Genomic DNA, 18,553 nt, shown 5'->3' with positions numbered 1-18,553 from the left:
ACAACAGGGTCCTGTTTCTTGCCTGGGGCTCTTCAGTGAGACTACAGACACAAACGGCAATAACAGGAGCGGCAGACAATTTGACTTAAATTTGTAAGCACTCTTTTTTTTTTTTTTTTTTAATGCGGTGCTTTAAAAGGGACTATAATTCTGATATTAATAGGACTGCAATATAAATACTATATTGAGACAATTATTTGCATTTTCAGTTTTAGAGAGAAACATAAGCACAGACATGTTGATCAAAGTAATGAAGAACACTACTTTTTAATACAGACATTAAGTATCTCCATTTACTTTAATCAGGAGCCAAATTAAGACAAGAAAATAAAAATACTCCAGATATTTATTGGCCAACTTCTTATTCTTGTCAAAGGCCTGAGAATAAATTGGTTACAGATACTGGAAAATAAATGTAAAAAGTGGTGTGACTATCAAATCAAGACTAAAAATCTGTATTTCAAAACACTCTTTATATTACATTCCCATGTACATAGGCCAGGAACCATGTTCAGACATTTTCTGACTTCAGATTTTGAACAAGGCCAACATATCATAGGAGAATTTGGGTCAGCTTTATCTTCCATATAAATAGATAGCACAAGTATTCACTTAGGAGTGGAAGACAGTATGTTATCTGTATCCTGATTATTATATTCAGGAATGTGTATAGAGACAGAGCATATGAAACAGTAATGAACTTGCTTGCAATGGGAAAAACCCAGGAAGCTGGATACTAAAGCCCATAAAAATACAAGTGTGTTCTGCCCGAAAAGTGAAGGAGAACATGAGGACAAGGTCCTCCACTTCAATATTTTTTTTTCTGTTGTCTTCAAGCAGCCAGTTGGCAGGAGAAGTTGAGATTCACCTCAGGAAACCCGTGCTCTACCTTTTAAGTAATAAAATCTCCTTCATCCACTGGCACCATCTGCCCCAAGAGACTGCTGGATTTTGTCAAGTAGCTTGTTTGCTACTGCTCACTGGTTTGCCATTTTTGTGTCTAATTATGGCAATAGCCATGGCTGATGTTAAAGGATTAGTGAAAATCTGTGGGAAGAACAAGGACGTTCAAGGAGCCAGGCAAACACCAACCACCTCCACTTAAAAGTGGCTGTATGTAATTAAATAGCAGAATTTCTTAGTGATTTTTTACTCTCTCCCTCTCCAGAAACTTGGCCCCTTACACAGCACATTTTAAGAGAGAGCAAAGAGCAGTGGAAATATTTTTCTGCCTTCAAATCTCTATTTATTAAAGTCTATTTATATTTTCATGCTCTAGTACAGGCACAGGATTTCCATAAATAAAACATTAAATGCAACTCTTCCTCTTTCACTTTCAAGTTAGAATTGCATGTGCGGTATGGTATTACGATGACATGGCAAATGGTACAGACTGCTCTGAAAGAACAAAATAACACATCTGCCCTTTATGTTGCTGTACTTTTCCCTTTCCACGGTCTTAAGAAAACTCTCTAGAATGACCCAAGGATGCTCGCGTGTTAAATAACCTACACTCTTGAGCTTGATAATCCTATTTTCCTAGACTGCCTTCTTTTAAAAGGATGGTCCCTGACAGAAAAGCAGATTTAGGTATTCTCAGGCCAAGCCTAACTGGAAATTAGGACTTTTTTTCAATTAAAGACAAGTTTTCAAAGGCAGGCATTGCATTTGCCCAGAGACCTTTCTGAATCAGAGCTGTAAATGCAACTGGGAGCCCTGGCTATGGCTGCAATGGGGCAGTGGCTGCTGAAGCATATGGGGCTGGAGGGTTAATAAACCCAGTCCTACGCTGCAGCAAGGCTCAGAACCATCCACGCTTTCAGTTTGAACTTATGACTTGTTAACATTCACATATTCCTGTGTCCACGCTGCCCTTTAAATAGTGTATTTTCCCTTCTGCGGTGTTTACTGTATTTCTGGAGAAGAGTCACACGTTCCCTCAGCACCCACTTTGCTCAGCTGAATGAGTCCCTTTCTTCTAGGCTTCCTTCATAAGAATGTTTTGTCAAAACTCAAACCACCCCAGCCCATTTCTCTCTACTGGGTCCAATGTGAATATTTTCTTGACTCGGACACAGGATTTGTGATTCCACATCACTTCCTACCACTTTCATGTACAGAGGCACCAATATTTTCCTCCTACTACTGGAAATACTTCTCCCAATGCATCTTCAAAATGCATTTGGTTGTGGTTTTTTTTATGGCTGAGGAAAAATCCACTTTTGTGGTTTACAGTCATTCTGAGATGAAACACTGCTCTACAGTCTTTACCACCACCTTTCCAATACTCGGCTCCCTATATATATATATCTTATGCTGCATATATAGTGTATATGTTACATATACACTGCACTATGATTTTTTCCAATTCATTTCCGCGTGTTTGCCTTCCATTTGTGGAAAATTGCATTTCATCCCGTTTCTTCTGTCCCAGCCCTCAAGGTCATCCACTTTTTCCTGGATGATTTCCCAAACTTCCTCTGTCAGGACAATGCCTCTCAGCACCATGGCATCAGCAAATTTTAACTTCATGAGCACACTGCTAAGATTTGTGCCAAAACCCTTTCTGAAAATTAAAAAATACCGGTTCTTATGAGTGAGAGCTGAAGATCTCTGCTTGTAACCCTATCGCAGCCAACGCAGCCCTTGCTACCTCTCTCGTGAAGCCAGCCCCTGCTCACTTTCCAATTCGCTTACTAACCCCCATCTTCTCCATCCTAACTAATAGCTCCCTGCATGGACTGCATCAAATTGTTCACTCAAGTCCAAATAGATGAAATCTACTGAATTTCCTTGGGGTAGAAAATCAGTTATCTTATCAAAAAGTTATTGGATTAGTCTGGCAAGATCTATCTTTAGAAAATCTGTGTCACATTTTATCCCATTTTTCCCTTGACAACATGTCTTTAATCAGTCTTTGCCTGAAAAAACATTCAAAGGCCTTGCACTAACAGCCTGGAATTTTCCTTGGATCATTTTTCATCCTTTTCAAACATTGGGCATTACTATTATTAATCCTTAGAGATATGGCACTACTCCAGGCTTTGTTAAAAATATTTCCCTCTGACCCTCTGATTTTGTGAGGCAGCTCTTTCTCATCGCTGGGATAGAGGTTATTGGCTCACCTCAATTTGAGTGCATTAAGCTCCACAGTTTGCTCTCCTTTTGATTATTGTTTTTCCATTTTCATAACCTTGTTGCTATTATTTGGTTTTCCTTTTTCCCCCAGGGTTTTCTTCCCAAAAACAAAGGCAAAGTATTCACTTAAGTTCTTGGGTGATGGCCTCTGCTGGCACTGATGCACACCTCTCACAGGTGCCTCTTCAAGGCCAGCACCTGCAGACACCAATTTCACCTCTGCATCCCAGGAAGAGATGAGCAAAGCGTGCATGCCCATGGTCACAGGCAGAGCTAAGACCCAGACCCACGGCCAGGCAAAGAAGAAAAGGGATATTTGCTGCATTTGCTATACACGAGCCCAGCACCGCCAGGGAACCCAGCCATAACTCCACAATGCTGCTGAGGTGTATGAGCAAGTGATTAAAGGGGACCAAGTTATGGCTCTCCATCTGTGCACAGGCACAAGCCCTGTCACACCAGCTCCTGCTCTCACCAGCTCTGCCCCGACCAGCAGCAATGCTACCACCTCCAACTAAACCTGACCGAAACGTAAGCAGGGGCTCTGACTGCACCAGCGGGGTTGGCATGCAAGCCCCACTGCCTAGCTCTGTCCTCCAGCGTCCCCCCAACAACCAGCGATTGCAAACAAGGGACTGTGACGCTTCTCACGGGCACTCTGGTGGTACCAGAGCCTGAAGGGTCTCCACAGGTTGTACGTCAATGCAGGATGAAGCAAGAGGAAGACAGACCCCTGTGGGACTCCACCTGCGAGGAGCCTGACAGCAAAAATGCCATTTCCCATTGCTGCCCTTTGGGTACAGCTGCCAAAAAGGACTTCAGAACTCTACAGAATTGTCCCAGGCTCCTTGTGCCACAGTGTGGCATATGCCTCCATGTGTGGCTGTGGTGGACAGTAATGAATACCACAGGGAGCAACCTCAGTCTGCACCATACAAGAGAAAGGCACAAGCCTTTTCACCTATGGATAAGAAGAAACCACTCCTCAAGATGATTGAACTCTGCTTCTTCTTCAAATCCCAGCCAGGAACTTTGCAGGCTACTAGGCAAGGGCACAGGGGACACTGACAGCCTCACAGGCAAATGCTTCTGGGACATCTTGGTGCCATGGGAGACACATCTGGTGTTCCTCTTCATTCAGACACCAGGAAGGTCCCTTGACATAGGCTAGGTCAGCAACCCCGCTGGGCATTTCTTCCCCAGCCAAGTGGGGATCAGATGTCCAGCTGGGATGTTTGGGGTTCAGGAGCCAGAATCCCACCCTCAGACAGTGCAAGCTGGAATCTGCGGATATGCCTCTTCCTGCATCACTGGAAGTACCACGACTGAAGATGCTGCCCAGCTGATTCCCTTCAGCAGAGCACGGAGCCCTTCTCAGGGGGAAGGGGGCTGCTTTCCGAGCCCAGAAACATCTGAGAAAAGTGGATTTCCCAGAGAAACCGGATAGGGGATGACTTGGAATCAGAGGTCTGAGGTAATGCTGAGGGCATAAAAAAAATGCTTCAAATAACACATGGGAATCACCCTTTGTAGAGGGGAATTGCACTCACATCTCCAAGACTGTGCGTTTTTCTTCAATTTTTGCTGATTCTGGATATGAGAATGAACATGCGTGCACACAAACACACAAACTAGACTATATCCCTCCTTAACGACTGACTGACCAGAATACAGACCTTTATCCAGTCAGGTGCAGAAGTGACCAAGTAACAACAGTCCCCCACATGACAGCACCACCTCTCGGGTCAGTTTGTTCTGGCATCTTTACGTCCTCCAGGATTGCCATAATATACTGCAACCAGAAATGAAGCCACTGACCCTGATAAAAAGCACGGCAGTCTTTGTGCTGAGCCATACAGGATGCTTCTCCCTTGCTCTATTTCCCTGCCATCAGCCTCTAGTCCCCAGATATCGTCATCCATTAGCAATCCTCCCCGCCACGTCTAACACACTGGTTGTTTTTTGTTTTGTTTTTTTTTTTAAAACAAACTTCCCACAGAATGGAGGAAGGAAAGACATGCAAAGAGCTTCTTGCGTTTAGGCGGGGCAAGGGGAAAGGTACCCCTTGCAGATGTGATGATGAGGAGCAGCCAAAACAATGCATCTGTTTGCAGCCAGCCAGACCCAGTGCAGACTGAGAAGTGATACATACTACCTTACTGCAGCAGAAAGGGAGGTCGACACAGTTTTTACCATCATGCTCCTTTTTGGCAACAAATTACCTTAATCCCTGACGCCTTCATCAGTAAAAGGTCTGGAGCAGAGTGCAGAGCACCCACTGTCACCAGATTCAGGCCAGCAGAGAGCTTCCTTGCACACAGTTCTCTACTGACTACATCCAGCTGCTTCAGGCGGCCCAACAGAGCCTGGGTACAGGCAAGGCTTTATTTAAGTCTGGTCTCCCAGTATGACAAAGAATATTGTGGACACAACTCCGGCTTCCACCTCCGCTAGCTGCTGGGCATCCTGAAGTCAACTCATCTGTGAAACCTACCTTCTTGCAAAAGGTGGAGACAACTGGTCTGTCTAAAGCTTCCGCCCCTGGGGGAAGGTGAACATTTATATCCCTGCTTATCTCCCAAGGCTGGGGAAAGGGAAGAAACTTTCTGGCATGTCTGCTGCTGTAAAATGAAAAGAGATCAGGAAGGAGAGAGGCAGCTCCTGCCTGATTGCAGCTTCCCTCACTCCTCTACCCAGAGCAAGAGCGGCTCCCCTTTCAGGAGATGAAAATATTGTACAAAATTAAGGTGATGGATTTTTAAAAAAGGATCAGAGGAGGGGAGAAAGAGCGGAAGTATTGGAATGAAAGGCAGAAAGAATGCAGGGATGATTTACAAAGCCACATATTGGGAACCTCACTGCTGAAGTATGTGATTGTGCTGTGAAGTGTCACAAGAATCTGCTGGGAGACCTCCATGCTGTAGTTCAGATAAGAAATTGAACATTTGGTTTTTATCTGAACTGATCCTGAACTCCATAGCCTTTGAGATCCTGCCAATCTCTCCCTCTCCTTCTCCCCGTATGCATGGTTTTCAGCATGCAAGCTGATTTTGTTTTGTGAGTTTCCAATGACAGGTTGTGAATCAACACCACAGAATGATGCAATTTCACATGGGACCATGGGAACTTTTGGGTTCAGGTCTCTATATTACAGGGACTAAAGACGGCTAAGAAAAGCCTAGCAATTTAACCAGTTTCAAGGTAATGCTTATTAAGCCGCTTCTATAAAAGTCACAATATATATCAAGCTAACTGCATTTAAAATCCTCCAGCTGTCATCCATCACACAGCTTATTTGAAAAGCCATCCCCTGCAAAGTTGTTGTATTTTCTCCCCTCCCCCCGTAGGGGGAATTTATGGAATTGATGCTTGCTGAGGAGTTGATAGCTGGAAACACTCCTTCCCTAACGAAATGCCTAGACAGTAGGCATGAAAGGCTGGCGCTTGCCTTAGTGGAAATGGTAAGTGCTGAGGGTCTGCACTGAATACAAATAAAAAATTACAAGTGCAAAGTTTCAAATTAACATCCTGATGCCTTACATTATTCTTCAGAAAAGGTTGGTCCTTCCTTTGATCTCAGGATTTCAGGGGTCTTATTTGCAGCTACGCAAAGAACCTGCTGCACTAACTGGCAGAAGGCACAGACCTTAAAATAAAGCCCAAAGTATGCAGGCACTCCTTTGCAGACCTCTGCCAGCACAACAGAGTGAGACTGTCATTTTGGGACATCAGTGTGTGAATCAGGCTATTGTCAAATAAGGGCACATAGTGAAGCCTGGCCACTTTAAAATCCAGATTTTTGTCTCAGGAATGATTTCTCTTTTCATTCCCAACTGATTAATTCCAGGCGACACTCTTCAGGCTCATTCCCACTTTAAGACAAGCAGGACAACAGCAACCACTTCTATTTTTTATTAAATGAATTCTTGATGGCAACTTTAAACGAAGTGCTGATTTATTCCTCATAATTAATAATTTTTTTTGCAGCATAATAAAACTATCCTCAACTTCAAATGCTTTTGAAACTCCTGGAAAATTGTCATGGCATCACATATACACACACACACACTTGGACAAAATACAACTTTAAGAATGGTATATTGTGTTTTTTAATCCACAGATATTTAACTGTATCTACCTTAATTTTTAAGATAGAGGCTGTAGAGTAGAAACATTATTGCCTTATTTGCAATCCTATCTAAATACTGGAATAGGTATCAAATTAATTGTGCCTTTTCAAAACCAAGTCCTAGGTCTTCAGAAAGTGTGTAGTACTGTAAGTCCTGACATTTCAGTAGGGACACAGAACGCTGCACTTCTGGAAACAAGGGCCAAGATGATCACACCAAAGGAAAGCAATTAAAGCCAAGATTTGAAATCTGAAACGCTCAAGATTTTGCCTTTGAAATTCAACATATTTCTTCAATTAAATATTGAAAAGCAGGGACTATAAAAAGCCTATGCAAGTATTATACTCTCTGGTGAAAGAGCATGTCAAGGCCAGAGTCAACATAAGGCAGCTGCTCCGATGCAGCTTGTCACAGCTAATCATGTAGATCACCCCTCTGCTTTCTGTGTTGCAAGAAAGAATGCACGTACTGCTGTATGAAAAGGCAGACTGCTGAAAATTGGGGTTTATGTACAGATTTGTGAAGAAATAGCAGTGAGCAATTTCTACTTTGGCAGGTTCAGAGTGCCTTTTCATATAAAAAATCAAAACTAAATATATTTTTGACTCATGCTTTTATACATGTACATAATAATAAGGCAAAACAGACACTAAAAACATATCCTGACAATGAATACTTTAAGACTTCATTAGAAAACCAAAAGGTCATATCTGATACATGAAAAAGTCAAATTATCTAGGCTGACATTTACAACTACTTTGAACCGACATTAGCATGACAAATACAATTTTACTGCAAGAGGTAGTCTTACCTATAAGTTTAAATGGCCCTTTAAGCATTAATGCTGAAAACAAAGCCATGAAAAAATATCTGCAGCCCTGCCAATTACATTCCCGTATTTTATAGCAAAGCAACGTGAAGCAGACAATTAGCAGAATTTCAGTCCCTCATTAGCAAGCAGAACCTTGTAATAAGAGAAAAAACCAAACAACCACTATACAAGCTCTGACGAACAGATTACAGACTTGATCCAGCTGTGAGATATTCAGGCACCCATTACCATGCAACCAGCTTAGCCACGGATGTGAGCAAATACCAGGAGCCGATTTTGCAACACACACAGCGACAAGCCTGAGCATCCATGCACCTCTCAAGGCAATAACACAGCCCCTCTGCCTGCTGGCTTGCTTGCTGTCACTAGGAAAGAGACACACGTTTATCACAAAGCAGCCGATTTTTTTGGTGGACTTACTTTAATTGTCGAGGTTCGCAGTCAACTCCCGGCAGTAAGAGCCTCGCTGCCTGCCGTACGTCATCGCTGTCCACCGAGAAACTGCGACGGTGCCCCGCGTGAGCCACGGCAACTCGTATCCACTCCATCAGGGGAGGCAGTACAATGAACGGCCTGGGAAAGCACAGAGACATGAATGCTACAGTGCACTAGCATCAAAATAACAGGTAGAGAGAGCGAGAGAGCAGGGGGGTGTGTGTGTGTGTATGGATGTGAGAATATATATATATATACGGAGAGAGAGAAGGGTGCAAGCAAAACGAAAGCATGGGAGAGCAAACCAGCTCAGCAAATTTCAAGCAGCTCTAAATCAAGATGTCTCACCCTGTCTGAGGAGCAGGATTATTTGAAAAGTGAGATTTATGAGCCATGCTCATTTACAGGGCTTCTGCGAGGTCAGTGCACCTGCCTGGCTAGCCCTCCCACCACCCCATCCTTTGCACAGTATATCCCAAAAAGAGGGCAAAACCCTGGCACAGGACCGTGTCCTGCTCTGGCTCATGCTCCGGGTACACACCCCGGCCACGGGAGAGGGGATGCCCCCACGCCAAGATGCCAGGGATAGAGAGGTGATGCCCAAGGAAGTCTCCAGGATCTCCTATTGATGCCATGCGCACCTCGTGCTCGGCACTGAAAGCACAGACCTTTGCAACTGATCCTGCTGTGCCAGTGTCAGAAATCAGACTGTTTTGTTTCACTTTTAGCGCTATCAAGCCACTACACCTTCAGGTACCAGCTGTTGTGTCACCTGAGCAAAAATACACAAAACCACCCCCTAGAGTGGATAGTGGGACTCAGCCACAGCCCCAACTTGAGCAAAGTGTGGACACTATCAGACATGGTCCTTCACTCCACAAGACCTGGGCAGTCCCACGTCCTAAAAAGAGCTGCCCAAGCCTTAGATGAAGCACACAGCATAGTTTGCCTTGTCTATGCTAAAAATTATTTGGGGACCAAGAGACAAATGCCAAACCTTAAATGAGAACCAGAGACTTAAGTCCCAGTTTAGAGATAAAAATAAAATATCCGCAGCTGAACACCTTGGAAGGATGCTGCCTGTTAAATCAAGGTGGACAACATCCCCAGACCAATTCAGGCTGCAGCAACTGCTCTCCTGTCCTCAGCAGGTTTTTGTGTCTGCTTCATCACCTAGCTGGGGTGTCCAAAATGGGTGTCTCTTCCACAGCTGTAAACAGAAGACAAAGTCTGTGGGGGGAAGGGATGAAGAAGGGTAGAAGAAAACCCTCTTCATAACAATATACTATAAAATTCTAAAAATTGTAGAATTGTTAAAAAATAACAATTGTGTCCAAGAGCTACTTGAAAACTATGCTGGAAGTCCTGTGTTTAGACAGGACTGCTTAAAAGTATTTAGACACATTGACTGTTTCATCCTCACTGTAAAGTAAATACTGTAGCTGAGAGATGTTAACAGAGACTGCTATAACATTAAAAAAAAACCCAAAACACACACACACACACACAAAAAGATACAAAACCTTTAAATTACTACTGTCCTCAAGGAATGCCTGTAATTAATATGCTCTTAACTTCTTAGTCTGAACCTTCTTTTGTCTCATTTCCTATGTGGCTCCCTTTCCCCTCTTCTTTAATTGTATATTCCCTCCGTTTATTAGCTCAGTACATCATTCTAATACTGGTGATGTTCCTACGAGTGCAGCATCATCCCCTACTTTTGCTCCCTTCCCTTCTCCCACTCCTTTTTATTCAATATTGCTTTCCCTTACTTGCTTTTCCTTCTGTGGTCCCTTTTCATAGAGAAGGAAGAAAAAAAAAGCCAAACACCCAAACTCTGGATTAGGTGCCCAGTGGGGCACCTAATTTACATTTTAAGTACATAACTTTACTCCAAAAGGATATACCCTCAAAAAATTTAGTTAAGATGATGTTGATTCTGGAATATCCTTCTCCTATTTATAGCTTTTTATGCCATTTATTTCTCTTTTGAAGACTTGACTTTACATAGCTCTGATATTAATATTCTTGAAGAGGGATGAGATATTTCAAAAGCGCAAAGGACAGAGAAGCCCTGAGGCCACTAACTTTCCCTAGGACGCTGGGTTCCCAAATCTCACGGGTGCTTAAATGAATAACCTCTTTTTGAAATATGACATCTTTGGCTGACTTGCCACTTTCATCATTATTCTATTCAAACACATCACCATCACCTCAAGACCAGGCTGCATTTGTTTCCAAGGCTTTTTGCTCTCCCCAGACCTGCTGCAGCAATACAAGGAGGCAGATAAGGACAGAACATCATCTCCCACGGCTCTGGTGAAATGATTTCCATAACCCAGCTCATTTGCCATGATGGTGGCAGCAGTCAGACGAGGAAGAGGGGAGAAGCAGGGGTGTATCTGCTCCTGGAAGGTGACCTGCTTCCCAGTCACCTGCGACATGTGTCATCAGAGCAGAAGGGACCTTCTCTCAGGGCACTAAGTAGCTGGGGACAAGTGATCGGTGGGAGTTGTTTTCATCACTTGCTGAGCAAACAGTGGAAAGGGAGCTGCAAATCACACCCGAAGTGTAAAAATGCATGTAGCTACCCACAAAACTTGGTGCTAGGAAAACAATTAAAGGGAAACTCAGTTCTAGGTTATGGTTTGCATGAGCAAACGCAATCTGGATCAGAGAAATTAAGATAGGCTTGTATGGACAGAGCCTTCCTATAACATCCACTGGGCAAACAGAAAAGCAGAGCGCCGCAGCTGAACAGAGGACTTTGGGGTTCACGCTTTCTCTTCCTCTTGCGCAGGTCAAAACCTCAACCAGCACAAAATCTGCACCACCACGGCACAGAGCAGAGCAAATAAAATTATTTACAGGAACTATGGTAATTGCAATACAAAATTGCATTTTTTTTTTCTTTCCTGGTCTGGCGAACTGCAACAGAGAAATAGAAATGAATGTGGCTATTTGGTGCAATAAATCCCAAAAGGGAAGATAATCGGTGTTCCGTGGAAGCAGAAGGATTTTCTCCAAAGGCTAATTACAGTCCGTACAAGAGGACATGGAGTTGGCTGAGAGTACATTACATTCCTTTTTCCAAGGCAAAAAAAAAATCATCACTGTATATCTGAGCACGTCAGAGAACTTGTATTTTGAGAAGAGAACCAAATATGGCTGAGTGCAATAGGTTAAAAATACCCTTCAAGAGCCTATACACCACGTGAGGATGATTTTTTTTTTAAATACTGTTTGTGTGCCAAAGTAGAAAGAGGAACATGAAGTTATAGGGGTGTGACAACCCACAAGACAATGTGACATCAATAAGAAACATTTCACTTTAGAAATTACACCGTGTGAAAATGGGTTAGAAGAATGCATCATGGCACTGGTGTGTACATTGATTTACCTCTGGTACAAGGGCAGGTAACAAACAGGAGAGTTCAGTACTTTTGTGTTTCCGGAGCAGACACACAGCAGGTAAGTCACCTAGTTACATGCTTTGGAAGCACACACCTTAGCTAAATTAATCTAACCATGGTAGGACCGTGCTGCTGGGCTTCACTGCCTGAAGGATGTGGAAAGTCAAGAGCAGCTCAACTGCTGCAGAAGCACCTTACTGAGATGCGAGTCAGCAAGTGCTCTGTCATCCTCCTCCAGCCCATCTCTGTACCTATGCTTAACTTCAAGCATGTGCTCCCAGCCTCTTTAATTCGCTGTGATTCAAAGCTAAGCATGAGCTTAAGCAATGTCCCAAAAAAAGATCGTCTTTGTCACAGGCTCATATTTTCCTGCGCTGTCATCGAAGGGGAAAAACATGCCGGACCAAGATGCAGGGAGCGGTCTCTGCACAGAGCAATCCCCATCCCACAGAAAAGAGCTGGGACAGGGAGGGAAGGGATGGCGAAGGCTAACAAAAAGCAGATCCCAAAGGGCCGGACCTTTCTGGGCACTGTCCCCCCAGGCTTCAGGCAAGGGGACAGCCAGATCCCCTTGGAGCATGCCCTCCCCAGGTCCCTACTTCAACAACAAAGGGAATTATAAATGCCCCACAAACCCTCACATTCCTGGTTCCTCTCTCCACGCAGCACCCCTCTACATCTATTTTGGGACAGTTTGGGGACCCACACGCTCCTGTGCCTTGCAGACATCTGCAGGCAATACCCAGCTGGCACCCCTCCACAAGGAATAACCACTTGCCTTCCTCTCCCATCCCAGCTATCAGATGTCCATCTCCACATCATCCTCAGACATGGCAGCTCCCCACCGGCACCCACTCACGCCTATCCCCAGCACCCTCCTTCCAGACTGGGGCCAACAACCCCCCCATGCCCAACTGGAGGTCAAACCTATCTCATTTTTTGCAGGGCTGGTGTCTCTGGGGCTCTTCCAAGTTACAAAATGGCTCATCAGAAAGCAGGTATAATTGGGGGGAGGGATGGGGGGAATGGGACGGACACACACGACACCTAAACATAACGCGTAACCCACTCCAATCAAGCTTAACCACATGAGGGATTGCCTAAAACCTGCGCTCCTCCAAAGATACAAGCAGCAGAACTGGGCTGCCCACCATTCCATGCTTGGCCTGCTGGCACACAGAGATATTAGAAGTCCCATCATGCATATGCAACAGCTCAGGCTTTTTCATCATCGTTGTTGTTATTATTATCCTCAGCAGCAGCAGCACTATACCTGTATACAAACAGGAGGAACAGTGAGGTGCAAAAGCATGAAAAATATGCACTATAAAATGCAACAGGATGCTTTGTTATTTTCGCGTGTGTCTGTGAGGAGTGCAGTGAAGCTCCTTTCTGCTGTGATGCTGGAGTCACAAAGCACTAGGGTCAGCACTCCAAGAAATCCCAGCTCCCAAGAACCCCTTGCTGTTCCCAGTAACCCCTGGCCCTGGATTTTCCCTGTCCCTACCACCTCTGCAGGGTGCAGGTTCCCTGTTGCTCACTGACTGTGGCTTCACGGTCCACCTTGCTGCCCCGTCCTTCAAGGGCTGGGCCACCACGCACACCCACCCTCTTCTCCTTGATTTCCCAGCACCTTAAGCAGTTCTTCCTCTCCTCAGTCGCTCCCTCTGCCTTGCAGAGTAACCCACCCTTTTGGCAGGACCCCCTGCACGAAAGCAGTGTCCTGCCTTACTCTCTCCCAGTCTCCACTATGGAGGTGACCCCTTCCGAGCTCCCCTGGGACAGGTGACTCCCTAACAATTTTTGCCAGGCAACGAGAATCCCAAACGAGGGACTACCTGTCACCTTCTCCAGCATACAGCCTTCAACTGCCTTCCTGATGGCACGCTCCCCACCAGGCTCAGTCCTCCTCCACTGCTGTGGCTCACAAACCCTGGACAGGCCACCAAGCCCTTGTTCACAGCAGAGCCTGCAGTGTGCTCCAGGACCAGGAGCTCATCAACTGCGCACAAGAGATTTCCCCAAATAATCACAGTGCTCAAAGAAAATAATCATAATTTCAAGTGCAGCCTCTCTGTTTCCAGGGGTACTTCACATTCCTTTTCAGATGCTGAGCCTCGCCCTGCCATGCACACACACTCATGGCATATATTAAATCAACCACCACGGAGAGGACTGGCTCCATGGTCTGCATCACAACGGGAATGGGAGAAATACCCAAGGGCTAATCCTGTTCAGATGTGAATTCTCACAGGTGCCTCATGTTGTCCCTTCCTCAGTTTCACCAGCTCTGAGTGGACACAGCTGTAGAGACCAGACCTTCCTTTAACTTAAGCACCTTATCTATGGTTGAATTACTAGAATTGCTTTGGATGACTTCTGTTTGCCCGGTCCTTTAGCTACTGAAAAGGATGCTGTTGTGATAGGCATTGAGTTTCTTCACTTACTCCAGCCAAGGAGCGGTGACTGCAAACCTTTGTGGCAATGGCAGCCAAAGTGCTACAGGCAGGTCACTGCTGTTTAAAATTGCAAAAGCAATCCAGTAAGAGTTAACGGTGCTTCTGAGAAGCATAAGGCTACACTTTTACAAGAAAAAGCCTACCTAGACAAAGGTAGGGAGATGTTTTTGCTTGTAGGTAAGAGTCAGAAACTAATATTAAGAAAAGATCTATCCATTTATTTAGTTTGTTGTTTATGTTTTCATGGGTGGTTTTTAAAGAAAATCCCAATATAAGAATTGAAAATTCTCAGTTCTGACAGTTTTCATTTTAGAACATATGATGAAACCATATACACAACGCTAGTTTTTAAGTGTTATTGGAGGACAGAAAAGCATGTTTTTTCCAATGTTTAGCATACATTTCAGATGGGTTTCTGGGCTGCAAACCTCATATTTTATATTTACACCATAAGCTACTTGTCTTCAGATACAGCAAATACTTTCCAATGTCTTCAAAAAGCTGCCAGTTGCGATCCTGTCCAGGGACCCAGCAGCTCTGACTGATGCACCATGCAAGTCCATGCAGCTATCCCAAACTAGGCAGCTCCTCCACCACAACAGAAGCCCAGCTAAGGGTGACCCACGTAGCCAACCTCTGAAAAATCCAATTCCGCATTTTGTTCAGGCTGAAGGATCAAATCTTGCTTTCACACAAGCCTCAGTGAGACCTGCCTTGGTGGAGGGACTGTTAACCCTTATGCTTTCATGTGCCAAGACATTCATGCTCCAGAGTCTGCACAATGGTATCTGCAAGTTACAGTTTTTGAACTCGCATCCAGCATTTGAATGTGCCATCCTGTTGCCTCTCCTGTGTTAAAAACATTAATGGTGCAACAGAGTCAAAGTGATGACTCTGCCAGCAAACACAATGGGGAAATACTTCACAGGCAGTTTTGACATCAGATTTGACACGACTGGCTGCGGTATAAATCCCTGAAGAGATGCCAGCACTGAGAGCGCGGTGTAGAATGGCTCAGGTAATGTGCTTGTTCTCACAGTGCTGCATGCAATTTTCTCTTGAAAAAAATCCTACAGCCACCCCATGGACAGTGTTAAGTCTAGCTTAATAAATTAGATGTAGAATACAGCCCCAGCCCAGCAAGGATGTACCGTCAGACAGCCAAGCTATGAATATGCCTGAACCATTTCTTGTAACATGTGCCATCTCATGTTGCTGCCAATACTGTTTCTGAAGGGATTTTTTTAAAGTGGAAAGTCTGACTTCTAGGATGCAAATCTAGAGGATTTGTGTAAGGATGGATCTGGGATTTCTTTTCAGTGGTTCCCAGTCAAATGAACCCTGGTGTTAACTTTGAGTTCAACAAGGCCACGGTTTTACCACGTGAAGTTTTCAATTAAATAGTGGATAAAAATATATAGGGTTATATGGGCTTATGCCATACAGGCACATCAAGTGTGTGCAATCCCGTCTTCAGATAGAAATTTGCAAGGAAGGTTCATGCAGGTTTCATAGCAGGACTCCCACATGCCCAGTGCTAGCACTTGTTCTCCTTCAGCATTCCCTGTCACTCCCTCCACTCTCTGCTGCCTTTGCTGGAGACTGTCATACCCGTGGAGTTTGTGCCACATAGTAATTTAAATCAAGGACACATTTCCCTAGTTATCTTCTTACTGAAGTTGTTCTACGGATACAATCTGTGCTACAGACATGGCTGTACCCGTTACGGAGGTGCTTTGAAAGAGTTAAAGTTATTTTATAGCAGCAGAACACTCCTCTCAATAAGGGGGCCGCATCACATTAATTAGACACATACACTGATAACTATCCAAAGCATGAAACAAAATTCAGATGATAACCCAACCCCTTTCTATTAATCACAAATGACTACAGGCTACAAATGGCACGTGTGTGCATGTGCAGGGGACAGGTATATTTGTGTGTGTGTCCACATGCATGTGCAAGGCAGGCAGAAAAATAAGAAGCAAGCAATAGCCCATGGGAGTTTCCTAAGGAACTGCTCCACATACAGGGAAAAGTAGTGAAGGAAAAGTGAAAAGAAGGTTAAAACCAGACACGTATCCATCAACTCAATTAAGACTCGAGGGGAAAAGCTAAAGGCTGCCAGGTGGTACAGGGAGTTAATGCTCCTCCAAGGCGGAGTGGCAGAGGAAGTGCTGGAGAAGGAGCTTCGCTGCCTGTGAGCAGAATTAATGGGTGGTTCTGGACCGGCTGGGCTGCTGAGCTGCTGCTTCTCAATGAGTTGTTAATGGGGAACATGGAGAGTGAGGAAGTAATGAGGACTTTGTCAATACAGCTGTGGATAAAAGTGGGTAAGGAACCACTTAAGGAAAAAACCATCACACAAATCTGCAACTACTGATTCTGTGCTTTCCGGTGCTTGAGAAATTACTTGCAATAATTTTGGAAGTGTTATAGAGAGACTGAGAAGCAAAACACAACCACGGGACAGATCCTTTTATTAAACCAAAAGCAGAAAGCAAGAAAGAAATCTTGGCAACATTACCCTCATCTACAATTCCTTTTTTTTTTTTTTTTTTTTTTAAATTCCCAGGAAAGCAAAAGAATGAACAAACCTAAATAATCCATAGCCACCCAAAAGTGGAGGTACCGGAGGAACACTGCTTCTCCAGGTAATACTTGGCATAAGACAAATGTCTCCAATCACATGCCAGCTGGGTGGAATAGGGAAGGGGGAGCCCACAAACAGGTCCATCCCACACACTCCCTGTACCTCCATGCCTGCCAAAATAGCTGTCTGCAGCCCCAAAAACAGGTCCAACCCCCCTCCTGTACCTCTGCACCTGCCAAAACAGCTGTCTACATGGTACCTGGGGACATCACATAACCCACCTCAGTGGGACTGGCTTGTGTTGGTGCCAGCAACACAGCCAAAAAATCAGAAAGATTCTTCCAAAGTGACCAGATTGAAAGAAGAATATGAATTTGGGGTGGGAGGGGATCACATATCCATCTCACAGTTGGGTTTGTTGGGATTTAGGAAGAAGGGAATCTTCTCCAGGTTTTCTGAGCAATCCTGGCTACTCTCCATCTCCTCCCCACTCCATGAAAGCAGCTCCCACCCCCCCACCCAGCAGGAGCATTGCTGTATAATCATCTTTCCCTTTTATTTTATGTAAAGACAAACCCTATAAAAAACACACCACATTGTCATTTCTTTACCTCCATGAAGAGCAAACACAGAGAAATGCTCCCTAGAAACAAAGCACTGGATTTATTCAAAGGTAAACATCCCATTTTGCGTGTCCCCCAAGACTCTGAGGGAGGTACTGCTTTCTGTGCTGGCAAGTGCTAAGCCAGGCAGGACTGCCATTGTACCGGCTTCCCTCCCACATCCAGCCTCTGCAGAAGGACATGCAGAGCCTTTGCAGCTCCCTAACTCAACCTGGCTCAGAGCTGAAATCCAGGTGGGCTGGAGATGGATGGGAAGGATGCAAGCAGCTCTCAAGGGGCCACCAAGCACTGCAAGCACTGGGGGAGCTCTCTGGCCACATCCCACAACCCTCTCCACCCTGTGTATGCACAGTCAGGGAGGAGGCAGCCAAGACAGTAGCCAAGTTGGCTTCACGTGAGCCAAGGACAACCCCTTTTTCATGGAAAAGGTGCCTACAGCCAGATCCATGCAGTCCTGGCTTCTCTGCACCAGCAGAGGTACAAAGAGGCTAAGGATGGGGAAAGATGCTTGGATCTCCTTGCTTCTTTATGGGCTTCTTCCAACATAAAAAAAATTGCCGCAGCTGGAGAAGGACAGAGGGAATATGGTACGTAGATATGGCACAAAGCTTGCAGATATTCTGCATATAAAAATGTCATGTTTAACAAACCCACTCCCCTGCAATGCACAAAACCCGATCGTGGAAACCAAAACCACAGAAATAAGTCATGGACCACAAAGCATGCTTCCATGTGAAAAAAAGATGGGAAATAGGGAGGAATGCTCCTCAGAGCCCTCAAGAGAAGTCAGCTTCACCAGTCTCCTTTCTGAGCAGCACAGGATGGTTATATCCAGCTGGTGAAACTCCAGAGTACAACCCCATGGAAATATCCAGGCTCACGCTTAACCCTGCATCGCTCCCACTCCAGCACTAAGTACTAATGCATGTT

At 44.8% G+C, this 18,553-nt stretch overlaps 1 protein-coding gene across 1 annotated transcript in view; it reads right to left on the bottom strand.

Moving 5' to 3' along the window:
• The window catches only part of ABTB3 (ankyrin repeat and BTB domain containing 3), a 197,469-nt gene that overhangs the window by 42,150 nt on the left and 136,766 nt on the right, over window positions 1-18,553 (bottom strand). The window contains exon 5 of the mRNA XM_080393300.1: window positions 8,521-8,673. Coding sequence (XP_080249426.1) covers window positions 8,521-8,673 — 153 coding nt within the window. The remainder of the gene's footprint in view (window positions 1-8,520; window positions 8,674-18,553) is intronic.

This window comes from Falco punctatus, assembly GCF_963210335.1.
Source record: "Falco punctatus genome assembly, chromosome: 6".
Taxonomy (NCBI): domain Eukaryota; kingdom Metazoa; phylum Chordata; class Aves; order Falconiformes; family Falconidae; genus Falco; species Falco punctatus.
Note: the sequence above shows the minus strand (reverse complement) of the source record. Positions and strands in the feature narration are given on the sequence as shown.